At 40.9% G+C, this 25,039-nt stretch overlaps 1 protein-coding gene across 1 annotated transcript in view; it reads right to left on the bottom strand.

Annotated features, from left to right (window-relative positions):
• Positions 1–2,192: 2,192 nt before the first annotated feature.
• SLC9A4 (solute carrier family 9 member A4) overlaps positions 2,193–25,039 on the bottom strand; it is a 35,616-nt gene continuing 12,769 nt past the window's right edge. The window contains exons 5-12 of the mRNA XM_065648000.1: positions 21,053–21,255; positions 19,802–19,888; positions 18,388–18,458; positions 15,950–16,111; positions 10,432–10,528; positions 7,687–7,818; positions 6,646–6,733; positions 2,193–2,494 (exon numbers count right to left, since the gene is read on the bottom strand). Coding sequence (XP_065504072.1) covers positions 2,193–2,494; positions 6,646–6,733; positions 7,687–7,818; positions 10,432–10,528; positions 15,950–16,111; positions 18,388–18,458; positions 19,802–19,888; positions 21,053–21,255 — 1,142 coding nt within the window. The remainder of the gene's footprint in view (positions 2,495–6,645; positions 6,734–7,686; positions 7,819–10,431; positions 10,529–15,949; positions 16,112–18,387; positions 18,459–19,801; positions 19,889–21,052; positions 21,256–25,039) is intronic.

The raw sequence follows: 25,039 nt of genomic DNA, 5'->3' as shown, positions 1-25,039 counted from the left end.
ATTGCCTCCAGTTCACATCACCACCTACCAGCCAGTTTTGAAGACCCTACTGCCTGCTGACTCTGCAATGCAGAAGCAGGTCCCACACCTCCATCACCCCTCTCCATGCACCTGTGTCAACTCTGTGGCCTAAGGACCACATCACACGGGCACCAGTTTTGCCCTCAGTTAAATTGTGTATGTCAACTTGGTAGTTCACAGTGGAATTTAAGACCCAATCTTGTGCGATAACTCTTTTTATTAAAATAATGTTTTCACTGAGTTTTATGATATGTCAGTATAACTTGCTATAGGATTGAGATCTGGCACAAGGCTTTTGTTTAAAAACTATGTGTAGCACTTCCTCTTTTGGTGGAGGTGGGTTTATTTGTTGATTTTCAGATACAGAACCATATTTCATTGCTTATTCTGTGTCAGTACAAAAGCCAGAACCTACCCTGTTTTAATAATGTGCCACTGCTTTCATAAAAGGAAGTTGTACAATTTCTCTGACAACAAGGAAATGTGAACAGACTTTGAGTTGCGCTAAGCTTTGCACAATTTCATTACAATTCATTATGACCTGCTAAATATAAAAACTGCAAACACAAGAAAAAGGGCTTTTATTTTTTTCCTTTGGTGGAACTTTTCAAATTTGATAGTTTAGGTGCTATCTGTCCTGAATCAGAAATCCGTTGTAAGAAATATGAAGTCATATGTTCCACTTAAAAGTGTTTTCTGAACTAGTACATAGAAGCACTTAACAGTAATACAAAAAAGAGAAACATGCAGGTGGCACTGCTATCTCTAATTCTGACCTCTCCAATTCTTAGGGTAGTATTTATAGACCTTGATTTGGGCAGCTAAGCAAGCTCTGAGTGGAGGAGAGAGAAGGAAACTTGAAAAAAACATGACCAGACTTGGTGCATTTCCCATCTGCAGATTTGAGTTCAGGGCAGCTGTAAGGGTGGGTTTATGGACTTCTGGACTCAAATCATCCCTTTGGATAAAATCAGCTCAAGTACAGTTTCAAGACACAGATGAAAGACGTGCTTCCATTTTGCAGAAAAGAGCTCCATCAGGGGAATTAGGTGTCTGGGATTTTAGACTTTATTCAAAATGGCTCAAGACCACAGCTTCTTGCACCCCCTATCACTCAGGAGACCCAGCATGGGTCTGGATCATGGGCACGCAGAGCCAGTTGGAAGGGAGCTCAGTAGAATCATAGAATCATTTTGGTTGGAAGAGACCCTTAAGATCATTGAGTCCCACCATAACCTAAATCTAGCACTAAACCATGTCCCTAAGAGCCTCATCTATATGTCTTTTAAATACCTCCAGGGAGGGTGACTCCACCACTTCCCTGGGCAGCCTGTTCCACTGCTTCACAGCCCTCTCCATGAAGAAATGTAGGAGGGCTGGGAGGTCCTGGGCATCCTTGCTGTCCCACATTTGCAAATAAAAGGCATCCTGACAGCACCCTTGCCTGAGGAGTACTCTCTGGATTTGTACATACTGGGATGCCTCCTTTATTCATTTAAAATTGTAGATTGGGTGATAGGTGCCTACATGTTGAAACTGGTTGAAGTAACATGAGTTATGGACTATCACAGCAACTGACGATAGGCACTTTTGCAGAGCCAAAACTGGAGATGTCAAGAGATTCAAGTGCTAAAAATGTCCACTAAAAATCCTTTTGACTTAAGTACCCCTTGAGGCATTTAGGTGTCCTAAAACCTTCCTTTCTTTTTGTAACTTTTTACTGGAATATCTCAACTACTACAAGGTCCAGAACTCTAGGCAAGTTGAAGTTACCAATCGCGGCACTCATGTGCCAAGCATGTCTTTCAGTGTTTCTTTCTTCTGGATTTAGGTCATAGTACAGAACAGAGGAAGGCAATACCAGCTTTCCCCCATAGCATTGCATCTGCCCAGCTACTGTAATTTAAATCCATGTTCAAACCTCTAAAAAGATCATGTTCCCCTCTTTCCTGCAGTGTTCTGTTGGAAAGAAAGCTTGATACAAACATATAAGAATTTGAATCTTCTCCGTACCACTAAGTACCTTGAAACAGTGCTTGAAAGTGATACGAGAATGAGTACATTGGTCCCAAAAGGAAAACTGTGGTTTGGTTCATATAAGAGCTTTGTTATTTTCTCTGGAGCAGTGCACAACAGGCCCTAGAGATGCAAACACCACTCTTCTCTGCTCCTCATATGTCTAATGGCCTGGCTGGTGCCATCGTTTCTGTCTCTTCGTCTGACTCATACCCCTCTACTTCTCCCACAGTGAATCGAGACTTTGGCATTAGAGCTAGATTTTCTGCTCTGTTGAAATGATGCTGCCTGATTAAATTTCCTCTTCGACTTGAGAGATTGGATGGGCCTGCTTGTCTATCCAAGTGTGCCATTGGAAGCAGCTCTTCCTGATGATGCTTTGCTTTGAGTGGTTGTAGTCGGGGCTGGGGTCTGAACATTACTGGGCAGTCAGCATCAGAGCCACTTCTGCAGTGATCTGAAGGAAAATAAACAAATAATTTCTATTTTGAAGAAGGGATAAGAGAAACACCATGGTATCGGCAAGGACAGTTAAAGGATATTCAACACAATACAGCATTATGGTTGTAAACCTTGGAACTGAAACATTTTAAATGATTTCTGTAGAATAAGAGACCAGTCAAGAACTAAAAATAAACCTACATTTTTATTTTCATCCCAAAGCTGGTGTTTAAAAGATTTTATTGATCTTGTCTCTACTCTGAAACCCCAGCAAATAAGCACATTCAGCTGTTTTTTAGTACCTCACAAAGCTGCTCAATGCCTTCACAGTGCTAGTTCATGTAGCTTTCAATTTTCTATGAATTTCACAAGTCACCTGGTTCCATGGTTGAAAAGCATTGTTAAACCCACAGCAGAAGATTAAAAAGAGACCAAGGAGAAGACCCTAGTGCCACCAAAACCAAAGTTTACCGGTCACCTGTGATTAACGACTGGGAAGAAAACAGTTTCACCTGAAACCAGGAGTTTGACTCTAGGGCGCTTTGATTACATTGGGTGTGTCAGACCTGCTCCAACCAGCTTTCTTTGACACAAGTACACATTAAAATTTGCCTGCAACTGGCTAATAACTGGATCTCCCTTTCTGTTGAGTTTGCAGAATATACTTTTTTTATTTTTCTTAAAGCCACTTGTAGTGTGACTGTGCACCAGCAAATTAGTTAATTTAAGAAACAGCTTGTAACAAGCTGGGAAGTATTGGGAGATAAACACAAAGGTCCATGACTAAGAAAATTACACTAGATCTTGCTGCACTTAAAGCATACATGTATTGGGTATAGTCACACAGTCAAAATTTGTCAAGCTGTTGCAGCCTAATAACAATTAAATTACTTTTTGCTAATGTTTACTTCACAGTTGGCACAAAGAGCGTATGCACCAGCACTTACTTCCACCAAACAGGGTCACATAGTTCTTTAGCAGCAGAAACTGCTTCTGTTAGGCCATATGGGCATATTACACCTCCAGGAATAAAACAGGAAATGTAATCTCAGATTTGAAGGTCTTGTACTTAGCCCTTTGGGGGCATCACTGTTAAAAAGTATGAATGATATGTACTGTCAAAGAAATCATTCATTTGTATGAATAGCAGAAAGAGCTGATAGACAGCTTAAGGACCTATTTGTAGTTACTTCTAACCTCTTAGTTAGTAAACGTTCTGCTCATGCTATACATAAGAGCTAAACCAAACTTGCTAGAGGATGCTTGTTGCTGGAGGGCTTCCAGACATAGGCAGAAGAGGTGGTATTTATCTCTGTAAATGCACATGTGCATATATGAGGTTGTCATTCTGATTTCCTACATACTGAGTATTTCTCTTCTCAGTTCAAAGTATAATTCATCTCATCCTAATACAGTTTACAAGAGGAGTTTAGGGTGGCTTCCTTCTGCAGCAGACATTTAAAGTAGCATGAATAACTATGCAATGGACCTAAGACAGGGCCAGAAGCTCGACCAAGAAGTTTAATTGTTTGGACAGATCACAAAGCAGGACCCAAACTCAGGTCTATCTATTAGTAAAAATGTACCTGCATTCGCTGCTTCAGTATTTACTCTTTTCCCCACTGAAATAATGTGTCTGTCTGCTATAGCAGAACTCAGTCCCTTGAAAGTGTCTGAAATGCTTTTAGGCCTGAGGCTGCTGCGCAGAACAGTTTGAGTCTTTTAGAAAAACATACATCCCCCACCATGACATCCTGACAAAAAGAACAGAAAAGACTAAGCTGTATGAAAAAAAAAATTCCCTTGAGTAACTTTGATTTTCCCCTCTGAAAAGACCCTATGGGTTTCTGTTTTGCTGCCATCACCTGTGAGTGCCCAGCCCCAAAGGTATGGTTTGCCTACACAAACTTCTTTTGCTTTCATCTCTTTCACAGTGAAATTGAAAACAAAGAAACAAAATGATTTTGCATCTGCAGGAAACAAACCTTGTTGTCCAAATTTTGATAGAAAGACGAGGACTAAAAATAGTTTCAATTGCTATAGCTAATTTTGCCAGAAATTAAAAGAATTTTTTTTCTAAAGAACCCAAATGCATTTCAGGTCACATAATAAAGGCAGAAAGGAATCACGGAGATTACAGATGGAGACAAAGTTGAACATTGAAGTGTCCTAAATTCCATGTTTTCTCTGACACTGTCCTGTTATGTTTCTGTGGGCAATTCAGCATTGCTCCATCCCTAACCTCTAGCATGTAAGTGATGATGGGTCTGCATTTTACTATGTACACATGATAACTTGAGACAGGCTGAAAAGTTCATCCAGTAATACCAGTATTACTATAGAAATAATTATACAGAGTAAACTGGGAAAATGGGAGAACAAAGGCTGCTTGGGGACAGATTCTGACCATTTTTTTTGGTTAGATTATGTGATTAAAGGCTCATCTCCACAAACAGAGGAGCCCCAAGGCACAAGGGCAGGTGGGGAACGCCCCCAATACCCAAGTCAGAGGAATGAGCCTGAGCTCCTGCCCTGATCCATCATGGGGGTGATCAGCTCCATGGGCAGGGTGAGATCCACCATGATGAGCCAATGGAGAGAGTCTCCTTAGGGCACCTCATAGAGTGAGGTGTGGGGGGTATAGGGATCATTTTGGGGATATCTGGGGAGAGTATTTTTGGATCATACAGGACTTATGGTGGAATATTTAGGGCAGGAACCAAAGACAAGGAAAGGAAGGGACCAAGGTATTTTGAGGAGGAACAAGTGCAGGAAAATGGAGAAGAAAGGAAATAAAAAGGGCTGCTTGCATGTAAACAGGCGCTGGTCAGTACATGTGTCTGGCAGTGCCCTGTGCCTGATCCTGTTTTCTCTTTAAATTCCACTTCTGATGGTTTTCCTGGATGAGCAGCTCCCTGTACTGTGCACCTGTGTGTGCGGAGGTCTGAGTGCCAGCAGCTGGAGGGACTGGGGTGCATGCCTATTGTGCAGGTGCATATGTCAGTGCAAAATCACCGGCAATCACCAAGCCAGAGTAGCCATCAAGTAGGATAAGAGGCTTGGGAATGAACCATTGGAGCAACCTTGAGTCTGGGACAGAGACTGAGGAGATCAGAAGATCTGTGAGTTGACTGCTGGAGGGGCCAGGAGGTCCAAACCACTGACTGAAGAGACCATGGGGTTTGTGGTTGTCTACTAATAAGGCCATAATCTGGAACAGGGACCAGAAAGGCCTGTTTGCACAGCCGTGTCCCTGTGTGTGAGGTCAGGGGAGACCAGGGGATCCAGGAGCTCACTGTGGGGAAGACTGGGTGTCCAAGACCAGCTACTGGAGGGATCTACAGTGCATGAGGTGGAGTGGAAGAGCATCTATGCATATGTGTGTGTGTCCATGTGTGTGGGTCTGAGTACCAGCAGTTGCTGTGGGGCTGTGTCCCCAGGGGCTCACGTGCCCAAGTGCCACTAAATGGGAAGACAGAGGGTCCAGGGCCAGATACTGGACAGAGTGTGTGTTTAAGTCCAGCTTATGGGGGAGCTAGATAGCAGGTACGTGTATGTAATTTTCCACTAACAGCCTAACATCCTGATCAGCCAGAGAGGGGACCAGGATGAGGCCATTGGTGCTGTCTGCATTTGTGTGAGCACTGTACCCTGTCTGTGTTGCTCTGTGTATCCAACTGTGTGTAGGTGTACACTGAATTTAAAGGGTGATGAGGGTCGCCTATTGGGAATACCTGGTTAGCCTCACTACCAGCAGGACCCGGGGGCACAGAGCTGCAGCAGCCTCACCTCGGCTGAACTACAAGTTCAGCAACTCCTAACAATTTTGCATGGAATTGTGCTTGTGGGGCTGCAGGGATCAGATAATTTGCTTTCTTGGGCTTCCACGGATGCCCTCATGGCCAGGCCAAAGTGCAGGAATCACAGGAATATTTGTTCAAGAGGGAAAGAGAAAATTAGGCGGTGCTGGAATGAGATAGAAACTGCAGCAGTAATGACCATATAAACAACATAGATAAAAAAGATAGGAGAGAAGGGTGTAGCTCATTTAAAGAGGCCAGCGACTTCCGTGGAAGTATTCGTTTAGTACTGTTAAATCCGCTGAGCAACTGGCCAAGTTTCTTTCACTGCTGGAGTGGGATAGAGTAAAGAAAGAACTTCCATTACCTGTAAAAGTAACATGCTTGGCTTTCTGTCTTGTGGGCTGTCTGGGGCCCTGAGGCAAAGAGAGGTAGCGCACGCTCGTGGTGCTAGCCTGTGTGTGGAGACAGAAATGTGTTCAGTGCCTGTGATTGCCTCTGCATCATCCTGAAACAGGACCTAGGCAAAACAGTGCAGGGTCCCACAGAAACTGGTCAGCTGGTGCACTCCCTCTGCAGGCATCGTGCTTATTCAGCACAAAAAAAGTAAGAGAATAACCATCTAATGATGCAGCACCCAACCAGGGTGAGTTACATGCTTGTGGAGGAAAGGGGAGGTATTAGGAGAATTTGCACTTATTTGGTGGGCTGTAAAGAGGGATGGTTATATGCTTTTTCTGCTGTGCCTCTGCACCTTTACAGCAAAATTTAGAGGGGTCTGAATATGATCAATGCTTGACTTGGATGACTGAACTAATCATCAGCTCCAGTGAAAATATTTGTGCCTGATATAATAGCCTTAGGTTTTTTCCACAGTCAGTGCAGTGAATATGTTCTTCTAAGATTCACCTTTCATATTTCAGGTGAAAAGTTTAAATAAAATTAAGATACCCAACAAGAACTTATTTATCTTAACTATGATTATGTCAGCTGTGAAGGTCTGTGCTATCCAATGCCTACATTTGGTCAGATAAATCTTGCTCTTACAGATCAAAAGCCCAAGCTGTCAGTGCAAGGTGTGAAGGGCTTTGCATCAGGCGTTTTATGAGTCAAAAAAATCACACAGCTGTGGTTAGACTACATTTTGCACATGCCAAAACAGTGCAAGTTACATTATTTTACTAGTTACAGCCATATTAGCTGACTTCTGAACAATGTACAGAGGTAGGACATAAAAATGTTGCTGTCCACATGCTAAGTGAAGCTCTTTTTTCTTAGGTGTTGCATGAGGACGTTGAGGAAAGTATCCATTTTAATTACTGCAAAAAGCGTATAAAAATGTATGTCTCCTTATTTACAGTGAGGCAGTGGCATTTTTCATCTGGATAGCGTTTTACAGAACAGGTACCTGTCCACCCCAGGGTAAGCTGTTTCCCTTCCTGCAACTCTGCCTCAGGCTGTGCTGCCGACGGATGAGGATCTCTTGGGCTTGTTTCTCATTTGTGTTGGTAGGCAGGTTGTGTCGGTTGTATGTTGGTGCCTGAAACAGAAAATGCACCCAGCTGATTCTCTTTACGCTTGTGATGTTAATAAACTTGCACAGTCTGGTCGATCCTGGGGCCAGAGGAGCACCTGCCCTGGCTCTGCCACCAACCCACCACAGTTCTCTTTGGTATCACACAGAAAAATGCAGCCTCATGCTAACCTCTCTTCTGCAGAGCAAGACAGGAGGAAGCACCAACACAGCTGTAAGTCTTGGACCTCAAGGGCTACATTTTCGTGCTGGTTTTGATAGACTAGTGCCTGCTCAAAGTGTATCATAAAAATATTCCCACCTACACAAGGCTGTTAACATCTCTGGGCTTGTCAGTCCTTTTCTGATGACACAATTGGGAGTTACAGATCTGAGGCAGATCCCAAGAGACAGATTGCTGCTTAAACCACCACTGAGTCTTGGTACTAATATTACTGAGCCAGGAGCAAGTTGCAGGTGTGTCCAGGAGCAAAACACTACATAGAATACATCTCCAGAATGAGAGGCACAGCCGAGTTTCCTTCCCATACTTGGACAAACCATACCTTTATGCCCTTTCAGGATGCACTTTTAAATTTATTGCATACATCTTGTGAAATGAGGAAAATAATTATCTGCCTTAAAGAGAAAAGTTCACTTAAATTTATAAGACCACTTACAAAGCAGAATCTGATCTAACTTGCTAGGGTCCTTCTAAGTTGGTCTGGTGAGCCAGAGCATTACCAGGCCTTTGAAGTTGAAAGTAAAGCGTTAGAGGTGGCATTATTTTACTTCTGATCTTTCATTTCCAAAAGCACACTGTTCTCAACACCACATAGGAAGTGACTGTTGCAATTAGTCATTATTGGAATTGTTTTTGAAGAGAGAGAGTTCATTTCAGTAATCTAAGATACAGCTGTATATGCAGATTCTTGCTGGTAAGATAAGAAACTAATATCATAAGGATAATTGGCCATGCCAAATCAAACAATATTAGGAATGAATATCATATTAATAATGACACATTTAAATGAGCAAGGCCTAACATTTTCTGTCAAATGTGTGTTACGTGAGTTAGCGCCATTTATCTGCATAATTTCAAGGTTATTGCAATAAACCTCCTACCACTCATTGCTATATGAGATACATCATCTACCATTCATTGCTACCCAAGAGCACTCAGTTGTATATTCTGGGCCCAAGATTGGATTAAGTAGATATTGTACACTGAGCTGCATCAGAATCAGTACAAACTTCTGCAAAACAAATCCCTGTTGAGGTATTATCACCCTCATTTTAGGAGCGGGAAAAAAAAAAAAGAGAGAAAGAGAGAAAGGGAGAGAGAGAAAGGGGGAGAGAGAGAGAGAAAGAAAGAGAGAAAGAAGGAAAGAAAAAGAGAGAAAGAGACGGAGAGAGAGAGGAAGAGAGAGAGAAAGAGAGAGAAAGGCAAGGTGAAAGGAAGGAAGAAAGGAAGGAAGGAGGGAAGGAAGGAAGGAAGGAAGGAAGGAAGGAAGGAAGGAAGGAAGGGAGAGAAAGGGAGAGAGAGAAAGAGAGAAAGAAAGAGAGAAAGAGAAAAAGAGAGAGAGAAAGAGAGAGAAAGAAAGAGAGAGAGAGAAAGAGAGGAAGAGAGAGAGGAAGAGAGAAAGAAAGAAAGAGAGAAAGAGAAAGAGAGAGAGAGAAAGAAACAGAGAAAGAGAGAAAGAGAGAAAGGAGAGAGAGAAAGAGAGAAAGAGAGAGAGAAAGAGAGAGAGAAAGAGAGAAAGAGAGAAAGAGAGAAAGAGAGAAAGAGAAAGAGAGAAAGAGAAAGAAAGAAAGAAAGAAAGAAAGAAAGAAAGAAAGAAAGAAAGAAAGAAAGAAAGAAAGAAAGAAAGAAAGAAAGAAAGAAAGAAAGAAAGAAAGAAAGAAAGAAAGAAAGAAAGAAAGAAAGAAAGAAAGAAAAAGAGAAAGAAAGAAAGAAAGAGAAAGAACCCAAAAGCCTGTAAAGTGAGGCTCCATAGGAGGTGGATTTGTCTTTTCCTTTCTCCTCCTACGCCGAGAGTAAACTGTGACTCCCGCACAGACAGAGGATTCACCAGCCTGACTCTCAGCTGACTTTGGGCTACGCAATGTTTACCGCCGCTGGTCCACCCACCTCCCCAGCGGAGTTTCACTCCTGCTGGCCACCTGCCATCCCGCTGCCTCCCATGGAGCCTTCATCTCTCCTCTGCTGCTGGGTCACCATCTAGCCCAGCCTCTGGCCACCCCAGGCCGGCCTCCCCAGGCACCGGGGAGAGGGGCTGGTGCCCCGGGCTGCCCTAGGGATGTTTGGCAGTCTGGGGAAGGTGGTTTCCGAATCACAAGGTAGCTGTGCAGTGAGGGAAGCCTGACCTCTACAGCTCAGTCACAGATTTTCCTGGCTTTTCACATTGCTGTCAGGGTGGAAAGCTGATGGAAAAAAGAAAACAAACTGCTTTCATTTTTTCCACCCAGGAGCAAGCCCCGAGCCAGAGCTCCTTCCTCTCCATCCTCTCTCTGTGCATCTCCCAGGTCAGAGCTCTGGGCCCACATTTCCCGCCAGTGTGACCCCAGACCAACAGTGATGCCATCACCCACCATAGCAATGACCTGCAAACAGTGCGCAATAACAGGTCACTTACGCACCCTTTGTCGCACTTGGTATAGATTATGTGCCAGGACATCTCTCATGGACTTCACCTCTGCGGGGGAGAGCCTGTGCACACGCCGACTTCTGTCGCTCCTGTAAATAAAAGTTTAAATATGGTATTAGTGAGTTGATTAAATACTATTCCCATGAAATGATGCATGATTTATTTTTAGTACTATAAAAGAAAAGCCTTTCAGTGACCAGTGGCACCACAAAATCACCCAAAGATGAATAAAAAATGCCAGATTTTGCCCCTTCCTGGGTTTTGTCATTATACTGTGTAGTCAGAATGGGTCCTAAGCCTTCATACAGCTGACAGCAGAAACTCTCCTTTTCTTTCTCAAAGCTTCATAAGGAAGTTCACATTTAAGGATTAGATTGGGCAAGAGTCAGTTTTATGTTCAGGAAGGCACTACAAATTTCCTCCTCTGTCTGAATACATTCTTCAGCACGGTCTAGCAATCTGGGCCTTGCGGTCCTAGTGGTTTTAACTCCTTTGAGAAAGTGCAACAAATCAGTAAGAAATAAAATATATGCTGATTAAAGGGGTCCGAGAGATCTTCCCTGTGGTGAGGGGGACTATTATAGGGTTTCCTTGGTACTGAGCCTGTTTCTCCATTTAAAATGAAAGAGCTGTCTAAAAGATTGTCATCTCTGTATTTTTAACAAACTGGGACAAGATGCCCACAGTCAATTGTAGCTGCCTGGCCTTTGCACTAGCAAAACAATGGATGAAGGCTGCTATGAAATGCTAACTGGTTTTGCTAAATCGGTCAGTCTGTGTGAGAGGTAGCATTCAGCTGAATTCCCAAGAAAAGAAAGGGACAGAGATAGTGATCATCCAGGATGAATCAGTCCAAGTTCATCTTGTTGTTTCTGGTTTTTTCCTTTCTCCATCTTACTTTCCTACCTCTAAAAATAAATAAATAAATAAAAGAAATTGCAAATATTTGTTCTCAGATACATGATGTCCTTAAAGTGTTGTATATACGTTGTGTGATTAAAGTATGGATTATGATCAATGTACAGAATTGTCAAAGGTTTGTGTACATTTATTTTGTACGCCCGCTAAAAAAAAAGAAAACTTTTAACAGCAAAGGAAGGTGGATTCAAACTAAACTAAGATTATGCTATAAACATAGGAAAAAATTTGGAATTTGCAATTACACCTAGTTTAACAATATTACCACTGTTTTGTGCTATAATCTAACATGTAAATCCATCATGAGCTGACTGAATTCTACCCTTTACTGCCTCTTACCATCAAGTAGACAGTGAGCCTGGCCCTGTCCAAAGTCCCTGGAATATAATAATTAATTCCTGATGTATCTCAAGGTTTTAGAATGTGTTTTCATTCTGCATCAGAATAAAACTGAGATCTGCCATTTTTTCATGAAGCAAAGAGAAAGAGAGAAATTGATAGTAGGTTTAGGTGTAGTGTTAGGGGTAGGGCTGGGGTAATCAATAGTTTAGGGATCTCACTGAGGCACGAGAGACCCATGAGTCTGCCACTCAGCTATTGGCAAACCAGAGTGAGAGAAAAGGACTCCCTTTCTGGATTTGACTAGAAGTCTTATCCTGGCCCTGATAAATCCTTCCCAACAAATGTTTAATTGACATTGATCGATTCTCAACAACAGCAACAACAACAACAAAACTAGGTATTTACCAGTAGAGAAAAAAGGACATCACCACCACCCAGTTCCAAGCCAGCTGGCTTCTTTGGTCGATTGTTTTTTCACTTGCTTTCAGCTCTCAGGGGTAACACTGAGAGGATCCAGGGATGATGCCACATTTCCAGGCTTAGGTATAATGCACCTTTATTCCATACTAGGTCTGGAATATCCCAGTCTGTGGGACAGCCTATGTACACCACTTTCTCCAGCAAGGAAACCAGTGTCTCTGCTGTCAGCAGGCCCTAGCTGCTCTCCCTTTGGACAAAAGAAAGACCAAGGTCCTAGGGCACACATGGGATAGTGAAAAAAAAAGCACAACCTCTGAGGATTAACGGCAATCTAGCCTGTCTAGTAGTGGTATATCTAATATAGGTTTGGCTCATTTGTGTAATGCAAATTGAACTGTATAGTTGATGCAGGTGGTGTTGCCATTGTAGGGAATGACTGTCTGTCTGGTCCGTACTTCACCGAGTGTCTCTACAGGGTCTTTATACCTTAGAGTTGAGAATAAACAGGGAAAAGTGGTGAGCAGAGCTCCACTGAGAAGGCATCAGATCATCTCTTTACTTTTCCAGTTGCATACCTGACCCCCTCCACATGCCAGCACAGATGTGGCCAGTCCTAAATCATTTATAGCCTTATCATTTTGCTCTTAAAGTGACTTAAACAAAGCAAATAAAATTCACTGAGTTTCAGCTGAGCCGGAATAGCAAGAGGACAAACAGCATGAAGATAGTTTGTATTGTTCTGAAGCACAAATAAGAAATGTGTATTCTTTTCATGGGATTAGATATTAACCTACCCAACTGATAAAAATGCAGAAATATGGCAATAAGGAACAGATTATTTTTATATTTGGCAGTATACAGTACATTAAAAAATAACTTTCAAAAAAAACCCAAACAAGTTTGATGCGTCACCAAACCCATAAAGCTATCCTTACAGAAAGTGTTCCTTTGTTCTTCTTGAAACTTCCAGCATGTTACAACAAAGCACTGTACAGGAGGTATACGTGCAAAGAAAATACTTAAATGATAACGTGCCATGAAACCTGACTGTCTCTCTGAAACCAGTACCTCTTTCTTCTTTAGAGATGGAGAGAGTTCATACATAGAGGAAATAAAATGCCTTCACAAACATTGTAAGATTTTTTATATATATCATATCTAAAATTTGAACTTTGTGAACTCTCCACCAATCTTCACCAATCCTGTGAAGGAACTAACATTAATCAGGCACAGCTCTTGCACAACTGTGCCACTACAAGTGACAACACGGTGCTTGACTCTGATCTCTACTGTATTGATACCTTGTGAGATTTACTATTACCCAAGTCAGTATTGCAGTAATATGGAGCTAACATTAAGTAAGATCCGAGTCAAACCATTTCCCTCTTATGTTCACATTTCCCCCCAAAAACAACCATACAAACACAGTTTTGATAATAGCTGCTAGGCTGTGCTTTTGTCTTTTAAATCCTTGTTTCTAAGCCTTACATTCTGCAAACCACCATAACAAAAGGCTTCGTGTTCATTCAAGTGTGGATTCTTTGTTGCAAAGCCCATGGACAAATTTCTCCAGACTGCACTGGAAATATTTACTGCATATTGGACACTCACTGCACCTGCAGGAATCACACCAGCATGAACACAATTTCTGAAAATAATGCTAATTCACAGCAATGGAGATCTGCCTTTATTGGTATAGAGCATTTCCCCTCATGTGCCTGAAGGCTGCAGAACTGATCAGAAGTGCTAATGAGAGACTTTTCTCACTAATCTGGCACTGCAAATATTTTTTTTACATGACATACATTGGAATTTGATTTCAAGTCTCCACTTGCTTAGGGCAAGATTTTTGTGTCATCACGGAGGATAGGGACTTTAGGTACAAGTTATATCAATTATAACAATAACACAATTTCTAAATGCTTCCATTTAGAAACCTGTTATTGTTAAGGAAGGTCACTTAGTTGCTCAGGAGAACAGAGATAATCTCTGCATTGGTTCAGACCAAAGATCCAATGAGTTCACTACCCTGTCTCCTCCAGTGCTCAACAGCAGATACCTAGAGAAGAACAGAGCTAGGAAAACATACATTTTCCTAGAACATTCTCACAACCTTCAAGGTCAGAATGTCCCTCAGCCACAGGCTGCACTTTTTTTTTTTTTTAATAAGTTGACACTTTATTTTTAAAAGGCTGTGTCCGTAGGAGAAACTGTGCATAAGAGGTTGATGCACAGTAAAATTCAATTACGGACAGAGTAGAGCTGGCAAAAAATATTTTAAAATATTTTTCAATCTAAATTCTTAGCTCAGGAGAGAATTTGAGAACTACACTGAAGCAATTTGACTTATTTTCTCCTTCCCTCAAGAAAAGAAGACAAATATGATTTGATTGCCATAGATTGTCTGCCAAACTTGCACATTTTCTCTTGGCTCCCAACAGTTAAGGGAATACAGTAGATAGAAAGGAACCTGACAGATGCACAGTCTTTTTTAATATCATCTGCCTAGCAAAGAATGATTTAGAAAGAAAAGGGCCAGGACTTACGCTGCATGCTGACATAAGTTTCATGAATCCTGACATCGAATCATAGAATCATTTTTCTTGGAAGAGACCTTCAAGATCACCGAGTCCAACCGTTAACCTAACACTGGCACTAAACCATGTCCCTAAGAGCCTCATCTACATGTCTTTAACACCTCCAGGGATGGTGACTCCACCACTTCCCTGGGCAGCCTATTCCAATGCCTGACAACCCTTGCTGTGAAGAAATGTTTCCTAACATCTAATCTAAACCTCCCCTGGTGCAACTTGAGACTATTTTCTCTCATCCTGTTGCTTGTTACTTGGGAGAAGAGACCAACACTCTCCATGGTACAACCTCCTTTCAGGTAGTTGTAGACATGATTAACCCAAACAGTTTCAAGAGAGATTTTAATTTAACGTCCACTTGGTATTTGAACTTTCTGGTGTGGGTTGAGAGGAAAATACAAAAAATCAAAATACGCTGAGCCCTGCCAGAGTCTGGAGGAAAATGGAGAGGGGCTGAAGGATGCAGCAGCAGGGAGCAGGCAGTGGCAGCAGCAGTAGCCGGTGGGAGTCCAGGAAAAAGTTTGTGAAGGGCAGCTCTCACCATTGGGTTACAAGGTGAGGATAAATACATGCACAGCAGGTAAAGTACGCAGGAGTGATAATTTGTACAGACTTCTCTTCCAGATGGTAGTTCCCTCAGTGATAGCTATGGAGATCCCACCAGTTTTTTAATGCTGGTCTGTCTGATTACAAGTCGCATTGCTGTTTAGTTGGATGAAGTTGGTACAGAAGTACCACAATACTGCAAGATGGTTTGAGTGACTGCAAACTGAAGTAGCAAAAATTGCAAATCCTGCAAGGAAATCCACTCTCAGTAAATATTTCTGATTGGGATAATGGAGTCAGGACCTGTGCTCTGGCCTCTCCCACAGGTCTCTCAGCACCTAGCAGTGACAAGTAAAACCCACTGGCCAGCTAAGTGACAAGTATGGCCACCTTGAACCACTGCTATGATTAAAAGCAGCCAAAGCTGCTTCTGTGCCTGCCTCATGATTCCTCTTCCAAACTGCCTGTCACTGAAAAAAAAACAGAGAAAATGTCACTGCTTTTAATTTTCACTCTGTGAATAAAGAGCCAAAGTGCAAATATGATGAGCACTGACAAAACAGCAACTTCTTTTATCTGTCTTTTTTCTTCTTACTTTTCTACTGAAGACATAAAATCCTTCGGGTGTTTCATCATTTTTGTCCTGTTTCTTCCTGTCCCTACTCTGCAGAGGGGCAGGAGGTCAGTACTCACTGTATAGAAGCTGTGGATGTTTTTGAAATTTTCATGGCACTCTCAGCCATCTCGATGGCCAGTTTTATCTCCATCTTTTTGTACAATGACACAATGCTGGATTTGGGCTGGTGTTCCCGAATCAAGATTTTCTTCAAATACTTATTGTCAAACTTTTTAAATCTGCAAAAGAGATGTTAAAGCCAAAATGTAAAAAAAAGGAAATATGATTTTATTTCTGTGGTACAAGCTGATCTTCATTCAAATGCGTACATATATAATTCAGTGGTGGAAACTGAATCCAAATTGGAGGCACCTGTGAACTCCTGAAGGCCCAGTGTGCAGAGACCTTTAGGGAGACATTTGGCATGGTCTACTGGTCCACAGAGATTGCAAAGCCCACCAGACAAAAGAGAGAAACAAGCTGCAATCAGAGCAAAAAAGAGAGGGTGTTTGTTTGCATGTAACACCACCGCATTTGTTAGAAAAGAATGTGGCCAGTCTCCATGCTTTTGTACAGACGTATTCTGGTGGGGCATTACAGCAGCAGCTGCTCTTACAGTAATTCTGGCCTATTCAGCCAGCCGCCAATGAGGATCTAAATGGCCCGGCAGTTACAGTAGTTTGGGCCCATTATGTTGCTGATAATTTTGAATCCTGACAATTAGAGCAGAGAAAATATATTTCTTTGTATTCTGAATAACAGAGAAATTGAATGGACTGCAAAATACTATGTGCTCACATGCTGCAGATTGTGAATTATTGTTAATGTGTGGCATAATTTGAATGTGAATGTGTGTGTTCTTTGGAACAGGTATGTGTGTTCAGGCAGACATTTTGCAGAACAACAGCAGATCTTCTATAAGTTTCTTTCAAAGAAACAGTTTACCACAGCAAGGTAATGCGCTCTGCAAGGCTAGGAAAAGCACTACAGAGTTAGTACATTTTTTCTTAACAAAGGCTACTTTGTGTACACTAATAGCAGACACAGGTACATAAATGTTTCCACTGGGATTAGAGCTTTCTATGTTTTTCTGTGTAACAGAAAACCTCCTGGGTGTCATCACTTAGTTAATTAATTCTGATATACATATGCTAAACATCTTTAAATTTGCATTTAAAAGCCTAGGGAATACCTTTTAATGCAATTCTCTTACACTAAATGTTTTCACGTACAGTGTGCTGTTTGAATCTCCCCCTGAACTAAAACACTACATTTATGATCAGCTTGGATAAAAATCTCCTTTCATAGCTGTTGGGTAGACATGAAATAAGGGGAATTAACATTTTCTCACCAATATGTGTAAATGCATCTATTCCAATGGCATTACTGCTCCAGGAGGGATTTGTTTGGCCTATTGACTGCACAATGATGTAGTCCTGATGGATGTCCTAAAGCTATCTCTGTATTGTGAGAGCCAAGAGAACATTTTAGCGTCTTTGTCCAGGTATGTGCCCTAGATACATTGTTATTCCCTGTTGAGACAAGAACTGGCTGCAAACCAGCCACCTTCTTCCTGCTCTTAATTCCTCATCTCCATAGGGAGAAACCTGGTCATGAAAGGTGTTGCCATGTGTCCCAGCAGACCCCCAGCTGGATTACTGGGGTGCAATGCTGAGAGGTGAGACAGAGGACTCCAGCACAGAAATCTAGATGTAACCTAAGGGATAACATTTAGCCCATGGCATCGTAATACAATGTTTGTGGGAAAGAAAGATTAGTCTCTTCCCACACTTCCCGTCATTGCTGTGGTGATGGCCAACATGATCACAGGGCTTCCTCAGGGAAAAGGTGAAGGGAACGGCAGCTCAGAATGGAAAGTTTGTCTCCTGCCAGAGATCCATAAAGCTTTGCAGAACCGCCTTGTCCTGCTTATGGGAGATAAAATGCCGGTCCTGTGTTTCTGAGTGAAGACCAGATTGAAAGTATCTGTTTATGCTACTGGGTATTTATTATAAATTCAACCATTCCCTTCAGTACTCTTATTTTAAATGACTGAATACAAAGACCTGTAAGAACAGGTGACTAATTATTGTTGAATCTGTACTCAGCAGCAATGGATCATATCTGCCATGAAGGGTTACAGCAAAAGTCAGTGATGCACTGACACCTTACGTAGCTTCCATTCTAAATCCAGACCTAAAGGAGCAGTGCCATGGGTCTGAGATTTATGTCAAAGCAATGTGCACAAGATGGTGCCTGCAGCACCATCACGTGCTATGTTTTTCTTTCACAAAGCCTGTTTTCTGTTTGTTTGTGCAGAAGCAATTTAGCAGGCAATATATGAACACTGCACTCCCAGGAGATAGCAGTAACTGAGGAGTTCACTTTTAAAAAAGAGATATTGCATGTGTCCCCAAAATTTTAATGCTTTTTTAGCACAAGGTTCATTTCCTATTGTATTTTACATGGTAGACCTGTTATTTGATGATAATAAGCTGCAATAAGAGATGCTTACTTATCTCTCAGCTGATAATGAGTCCAGTGTCCACATATGTCTTCTATACCAGCCTTCAAGTGATCCATCAACTAGAAAAACAAAGATGGAAAAATTTTGAGGGGCTATTATGAGAAAATAATGTCACCACAATTCTACAATTGTTGTCAGGATTTTGAGAAATTTTAAATGATGGAGATGTGAGTTAATTCTGAAAGCATCTACATTTCTCTAAAAATCAAGGCAAAGATCCCACTGTGGCAACACTTATGCTTGGCGGCAGTACCCATATTTTGATGGAGATGACAAGTCTGTCAGTCTGCTATCATCTCACCACCACCTAGCAAATTAAAGGACTGTGTCCAATGGAAGATGATACCGAGCATCCAAATTGCCTGATCCTCTTCGTCTTCTGAGACCAAAAACTAAATTCTTGGTTCTGTCAACCAAGTTTCTCTTCTGCCTGTGTAACCTCCCTGAGAGGGGCACAGGCCCAGGTACTCCACACCTTAAACTTTGCCCTGACCAACAAGTCCTCAGGGGATTTTGCAAATTGCAATTAGACTGCTAAGTCCTTCACTGCTAACTATCAGGATTTTCAGTCATCTTTTGTGTGTTTCCAGCATTATAGAAACAGAGAGAAATATGTCCAATTCTTACATACTTATTGTCATAAGTGGTGCTTTTAAACATAAATTCCTCTTAAGGTTAAGTGTAAAGGTTGAAATAATAAGAATTAAATGCACTTCAAATTCAAATCGGTTGAGATTCCATAATTTTGCTGATGTCTCTGTATATGCTTAATTTTAAGGAACAATGTTTCTGTGAATTTCAAATCTATTCCCTGTTACGAAAATGAGAGCATGTATGTATATTTTGTATAGTGTTAAGTCAGTTGAGCAGCTTTCTGATGCTTTATATAATGGTAATTTGAGAGCTAAAGCAAATGTTTGAGAGGCAAAAAGATAATTTCTCAGAATAACTTCAAACTAAATTTGCAGATCAATGGTTCAACTAATTTCACTTCAATAAAACTTGATTAAAGACTTTCAAGGCATCAGTGTGTCTAGAACCAGTCAAAAGATGGCAACGAAATTATCTGGAAAATCTAGCTGGAAAGGATGACAAGTCATTTTGTAAATTCCACCTATATGCATCTGTCCTGCCATGGTTACAAGCATCAAGAAGGGCCCTATTACACCATGACAGTTGTACAATATTATAATACGATGGTCACTATGAATATAAGTGAGAGATATATTGTAGAAAATTACACCTAGGATTTCCTCCAAATGTTGTTAAAATTGTTCAGTGTCCAGATTCTTTGAACGCCAGTGCTAACAAACACCTCCTCCTGTCCACCTCTTTTGGAACACCCTTTCTCTCCTTTTTAGGATACCGATATACAAAACTACTACTGATATACAAAACTTACTCGGACATGAATTTCTTCATTGATGGACTCCTTTTTGTTAGTCTTCTTAACATCAAGATATCTGACCAATGGTCCAATTGTGATTCCCTGCATTTGGAACAATGAGTTGAAATGTTGAATTTTTTTAAAAAGCAGAAAGAAAGCAAAATTATTTAATTGTAATCAATCAGGAAAGCTGTGTCTTGGGCATAAAAATGATCTATTACTTATATGGAGAGCTAAATAAGAGAATTAAAATCCAAATATTTTTAAAAATTACTCATCAGAATGGTTTTTTTAACTGAGATTGTATTTATCAACATATTTTAACTATGTAAAGTAACTAACTCATTGACAACCTTCTTCAAAACAGCACTCACTTGAAATAAAACATTTTCTTTGTGAGGTTCTTACAATCTTGAAACCTCTTACTTCAACATTTTCAGAACTAAATATTTGGGAGGGGTTTCACTCAGGAACCGTTTTCAGCTGTTCCAAGTTCTTTACTGCCCTGCTACAGAATAGCACTTTAAAAGGGGAAATATTATTAATAGAAACAAAATTTTTTTTTCTGAAACATTCTGGTGGAATCTAAGTGCCTAAGCATGAGTACATAGTACCCCCTTGGCACCCTAGGATATCTGAGACATTTGTACGAGAAAATGCAGAATATCGGGTGCAAGACCTCCTGAAAATCCAGTTCCTCATGTACAACAGTGTAAGCAAAGAGGAATAACCCAAACATCTGAAGAAGCACCAGACACCTATTATTACAAATCTGAATTATTCACTTCCTTTTTCTTTAATATTCTTTTGCAAATGATTTTTAAATATTCTTATTTTTGTCTCCCAGATGAATGAAGATAAACTAAAAAATTAAAAATACTTCATAAAACAGTCACATTGTTTCCTGTTCCATTTGAGATGCACAACTAGCAGAGATTGTTTCTGTGCCAAATTATAAAGTTAAAATGCTTCTTAATTGGGAAACATTAGGAAGCACACGTGGAGTGAATAGAAGAGATTTTGGACAAAAAATGCCCTTTTCCCTGGATTCTTTAGAAGACACAGGTTTTCAATGTGGACTTTCTGAAAAAGTTGTTTAATAATACCTAAAATGCCCTGAAAGGGTAGTTACACAGTGGAGTGTTAAATCTGACCATAAAATATGATAGCTTGTCCTAGTCTAACAGTAAATTCAATGCAATCTTCACTATGAAACTTCCAGTCACCTCTATTACATGAAAGAAATCCATTAAGAAATACACTTACTTGGATGAACACAGTGAAATATATAACTACAAGAGTAGCAGTAATGAACAACTTTTTTCTTGGGAAGAGATTCACTGGAAGCAAGAATGCAAGAGAGAAGCTGCTGGCTCCTCGAAGGCCACTGTAGGAAATGATGAGTTGATCTTTGAAGGTGAAGGGATATGTTCGGAACTTGTTACTGATGTAGAAGAGAGCAAATACACCTAGGAAGGGAAAAAAACCCACAACTATTATTAAGCAAGGAGGAAAGGAAAAGATTTAAAGGAAAACAATATATTGGCTCTGGTAGCTGTTGACAGACCTTTCTTTTCAATTTTGGGTTATTGTAGCTTCTCTTTGACCAACTGTTACATCTATTTTGTGTGAAATAATCTCCTAGAAAAAACTGTGGCTCCTGACTCCTTCAGGCTTTAAATTCGCTTATGCGGTTTAGAAGTGAGATTGGGCAAAAAGATTTACTTTTTATATTTAAGTTGCACAGTTCTTCTCTGAAGTTTTCTGCAGTCAAGACAACTGATGAGAGTATTTCCTGTGTCTTCCCTTGCAGTGTTTCCTGCTTTCTGCACAGTATGTGCCCAAAGTGTTTGAACAGTGCTTTACCAACAAGTCCTGTGGACAGGTTCACTGAAAGGCAAAGACTAATAGCATTTTAATATTTAATCTTCTGCCTTATCATGTCTCTAATTCTCTGTTTATTTCTCAAACTTCATTTTGATTTTAATAAATGCTAAAATTCATCCAACAGCTGTGTAAGGACTGCAGCTCTTCTTTATAGAGGACATTCAGCAATTTGCTTGATTTACTCTTATTCTTCATCTTCTGTAAGAAACAACTGTCCTATGTTTTGTGTGAAAACTGTTAAATTACTGAATTAAAAGCTGAAAAATGCTGATAATTACTAGTATTATTTTACATAACTGATACTGATAAACTCAGTGGATTATTACAGGTAAGGGCAGTAGCAGTATCCTGTCATGTAAGTTGTTGGATACCACTTTATATAAAACCTTTTCTGGCTAATTATAACTATGCTAGACATCAGCTACTCAGACTGAAACTTTGTATGTAAGGTATCACCCTCAGGCCAATTCTCTTTACTTTATTCAAACTTCAGAGAAAATGATGTAATCATTTCAGCAAACAAATTTAATGAAAAATGTTTCAGCTTTCCTGTGGAAAGCTCTAGCACTCCTCTTGGTGTCTGAGAGAAGGATGGACGTGTGGCAGAAAATCCGCTTTTGTATCAGGAGGGCACTTTTTATGTCTTGATTGGAAGGGCATTCCAATACAGACTCTGAAAGTAAGCTTTTAAAAACTCAGAGGCCATGCTTGATTCAGGATTAGAAAGAAAATACTATTTACTTTATTTTTTGCTATCAACCCACAAGAATCATATCATCTCTACTGCTGAGTACTTGAGTTGTCCCTATATGATAGAGCTGTTCAGATGCACATGTTTGATCCTTTTCCTCTGGTTAAAGGCTTTCTCCAGGGCTCCCAGGGTTAAAAGTCAAAGGTCTTGATATGTGTATGGGCTTTGAGGGTCAAGCCAACATCTTCTTCCTGCTCTTGGTGTTCTTTCTTACTGAGGGATGAGCTGTCTGAGAGATCTAAGAAATAGGACCTTAATCTCAGAGGTTTCATGCCAATGCTTAGCTGATCCCAAATGTTAGATTTGGAGGCCGGAAAGGGCCTTTGGAGAAGGACATAATTGTGTTTTGTGTTCAACCTGTTGTCCACCAGGCCAGGTCTTTTTCTGCAGAGTTGCTTACTGGACTCCAAGACTGTACTTGTTCATGGGATTATTCCAATCCACATGTAAGACCTTGCAGGTCCTCTTCCTAAACTTCATGAGCTTTCTGTCAGCCCATTTCTCCAGCCTGTACAGGTGCCTTTCAATGGAACCCATCTAGAATATTGACTAGTCCCTGCAGCTTGGTGTCAGCCACAAACTTGCTCAGAGTGCATTCCATTCCATCCTCCAGGTCATTAATGAAGACACTGGCACAATATTGGTCCCTGTACTGAGCCCTGTGGGATGCCATTACCCACCAACTAGACCAGTATTTCGAGCCCAGTGGTCCAGCCAATTTCCTTTCCACATTATTGACCACTTAAACTGGCCAAAATCTGCCCTTTCAAGTCCAGGGTTGTAATTCTGCTGTTTGTTTGTGTGCTCACTCCTCTCAGGGATCTTAGCATCCACTTTCTCATGGTCACTGCAGTTAAGACTGCCCTCAATATTCAGTTACTTCTTCCTTCTTTATGAGTGGCAGAGAAGATAAGGCATGTTCTCCAGTTGATTTATCAGACAGTCTCCAGCAACTATCACTTACCTTTTCCTCTCAACCTTCAGGGCACAGCTGGCCCTGATGAATCACCTGACAGGTCTTGTTCCTCACCAATACTGTAGCAGGTGGTGCAGGGCCAAAGCTGAGAGCTCAAGCCTGGCCTCTGTATGTAAAGGGAATATAGGCAAGTGCTGAATGCTGGAGGAGGTGGTGGTGGTAGCAGTTGCAAGTGCCCAATGTAGATTTCTGCCCTGCAGGGTGCTCCAGAGAAGCCTTATTTGATTATAAATGAAGCATGGGGAACTAACCTCCTAACTTAGCCAAGGTAGGTACCTATATTGCAGCGCTCCTCCTAGGCCACCTGATAGAATATTTGGATTTCTCATTTTCTCTAAAAATATAAATTGCTCTGAAAAGTTCTACTGAAATTCAAAAAGAATGTAGTTATGATGTCAAATTCAGGCACTCAGAAGTTAAAAAAAGTCAGAGATAAGGTTGCCTGTATAATCATATTTTTGGTCCTCTCGTGTACTACTTTCAAAACATCTTCTGTTACAAAAGTATCATTCACTCATATTTTTAACTAAATGCAAGTAACAAATAACAATGGCTGAGTAGAATGTGTTCCGTAATTCATCACCTTCTCCAGGAGTGAATGTGCTTTCTGTTGCAGCAGTTGTAACTTAACTTGACACAAAATAGAGCATTCACATTCAGAAAAAGGATGGCATAATTCATGGTCAACAGGTCCAAAACAGACCCTCATATAGCACAGACAAGAAGTGTACCCTCCTACAACCCTAACACAGTGACTGTAGGTGTTGAGGAAGTAGGAGGTGAACAGAGCTCAGAAAGTAGCCAGGCTTGCAAGCCTTCCCTAATTGGCAACTCCTGCAGGTTTTGTTGAAAACATCGCTGGATGGTTGGTCTGACCCCGTAGGTCATTCTTTTTTCTCTTATGTCTACTAGAGTGTGTGGCAGGATGGTACTAGTAGATGAAGGAGAAGATGGCAATGTGTTGCTTCTATGCTTCCACAGTTGTGGTAAATTGCCTAACAGGCACAAGAGCAACTTGTACAAGAAGCCTATCAGGACTGCTACCACTTCCAGGACACCAGCAGCCTTCTTACTGCTTCTCAGTTTTCAATGTTACTGTCAACTCATCCTGGACATTAGGACAAGATGAGAAATTGTGTCCTGTAGCTCTTGTAACATCATCTATAAGCTGCCCTGCCCAAGCTGGAGGAATCCCAGTCTCACAGATCAGGGAGTAGAGGACCTTTGCAGGAATGAGGAGATGCTGTACGTAAAACTGGAGTAATTTCAAACAGGCACTCTCTTCTAGCAGTTTAAAATTTCAGAGTTGACTTGTGAGGAGCAATAGCACAGCACTGTTGGCCTAGGTGTGTTATAAGGAAGGAAACAGAATCCCTGTATAGTTATTCATCAGTGCTAATTTTCACCTCCCTTCTTTTTCAATGCCTCTAGCACTCCTGGCTCAGGACTTGTAGCATTATAGCACCAAAAGTGTGCTGTTGTGCATTATCTAATTAGTAAGTTAGTTACAGTGTCCAATGAAATAATTACAAAGCCCACTTACCCAAGGGCATATAGTTAACTAAGATATCAGCATCTCTATAGGCATAATCATGGTAATATTTTAATTTTGCTTAAAATATTCCATTCTTGCCTAACA

The sequence above is a fragment of the Caloenas nicobarica genome, chromosome 1 (genome assembly GCF_036013445.1).
Source record: "Caloenas nicobarica isolate bCalNic1 chromosome 1, bCalNic1.hap1, whole genome shotgun sequence".
Lineage (NCBI taxonomy): Eukaryota > Metazoa > Chordata > Aves > Columbiformes > Columbidae > Caloenas > Caloenas nicobarica.
Note: the sequence above shows the minus strand (reverse complement) of the source record. Positions and strands in the feature narration are given on the sequence as shown.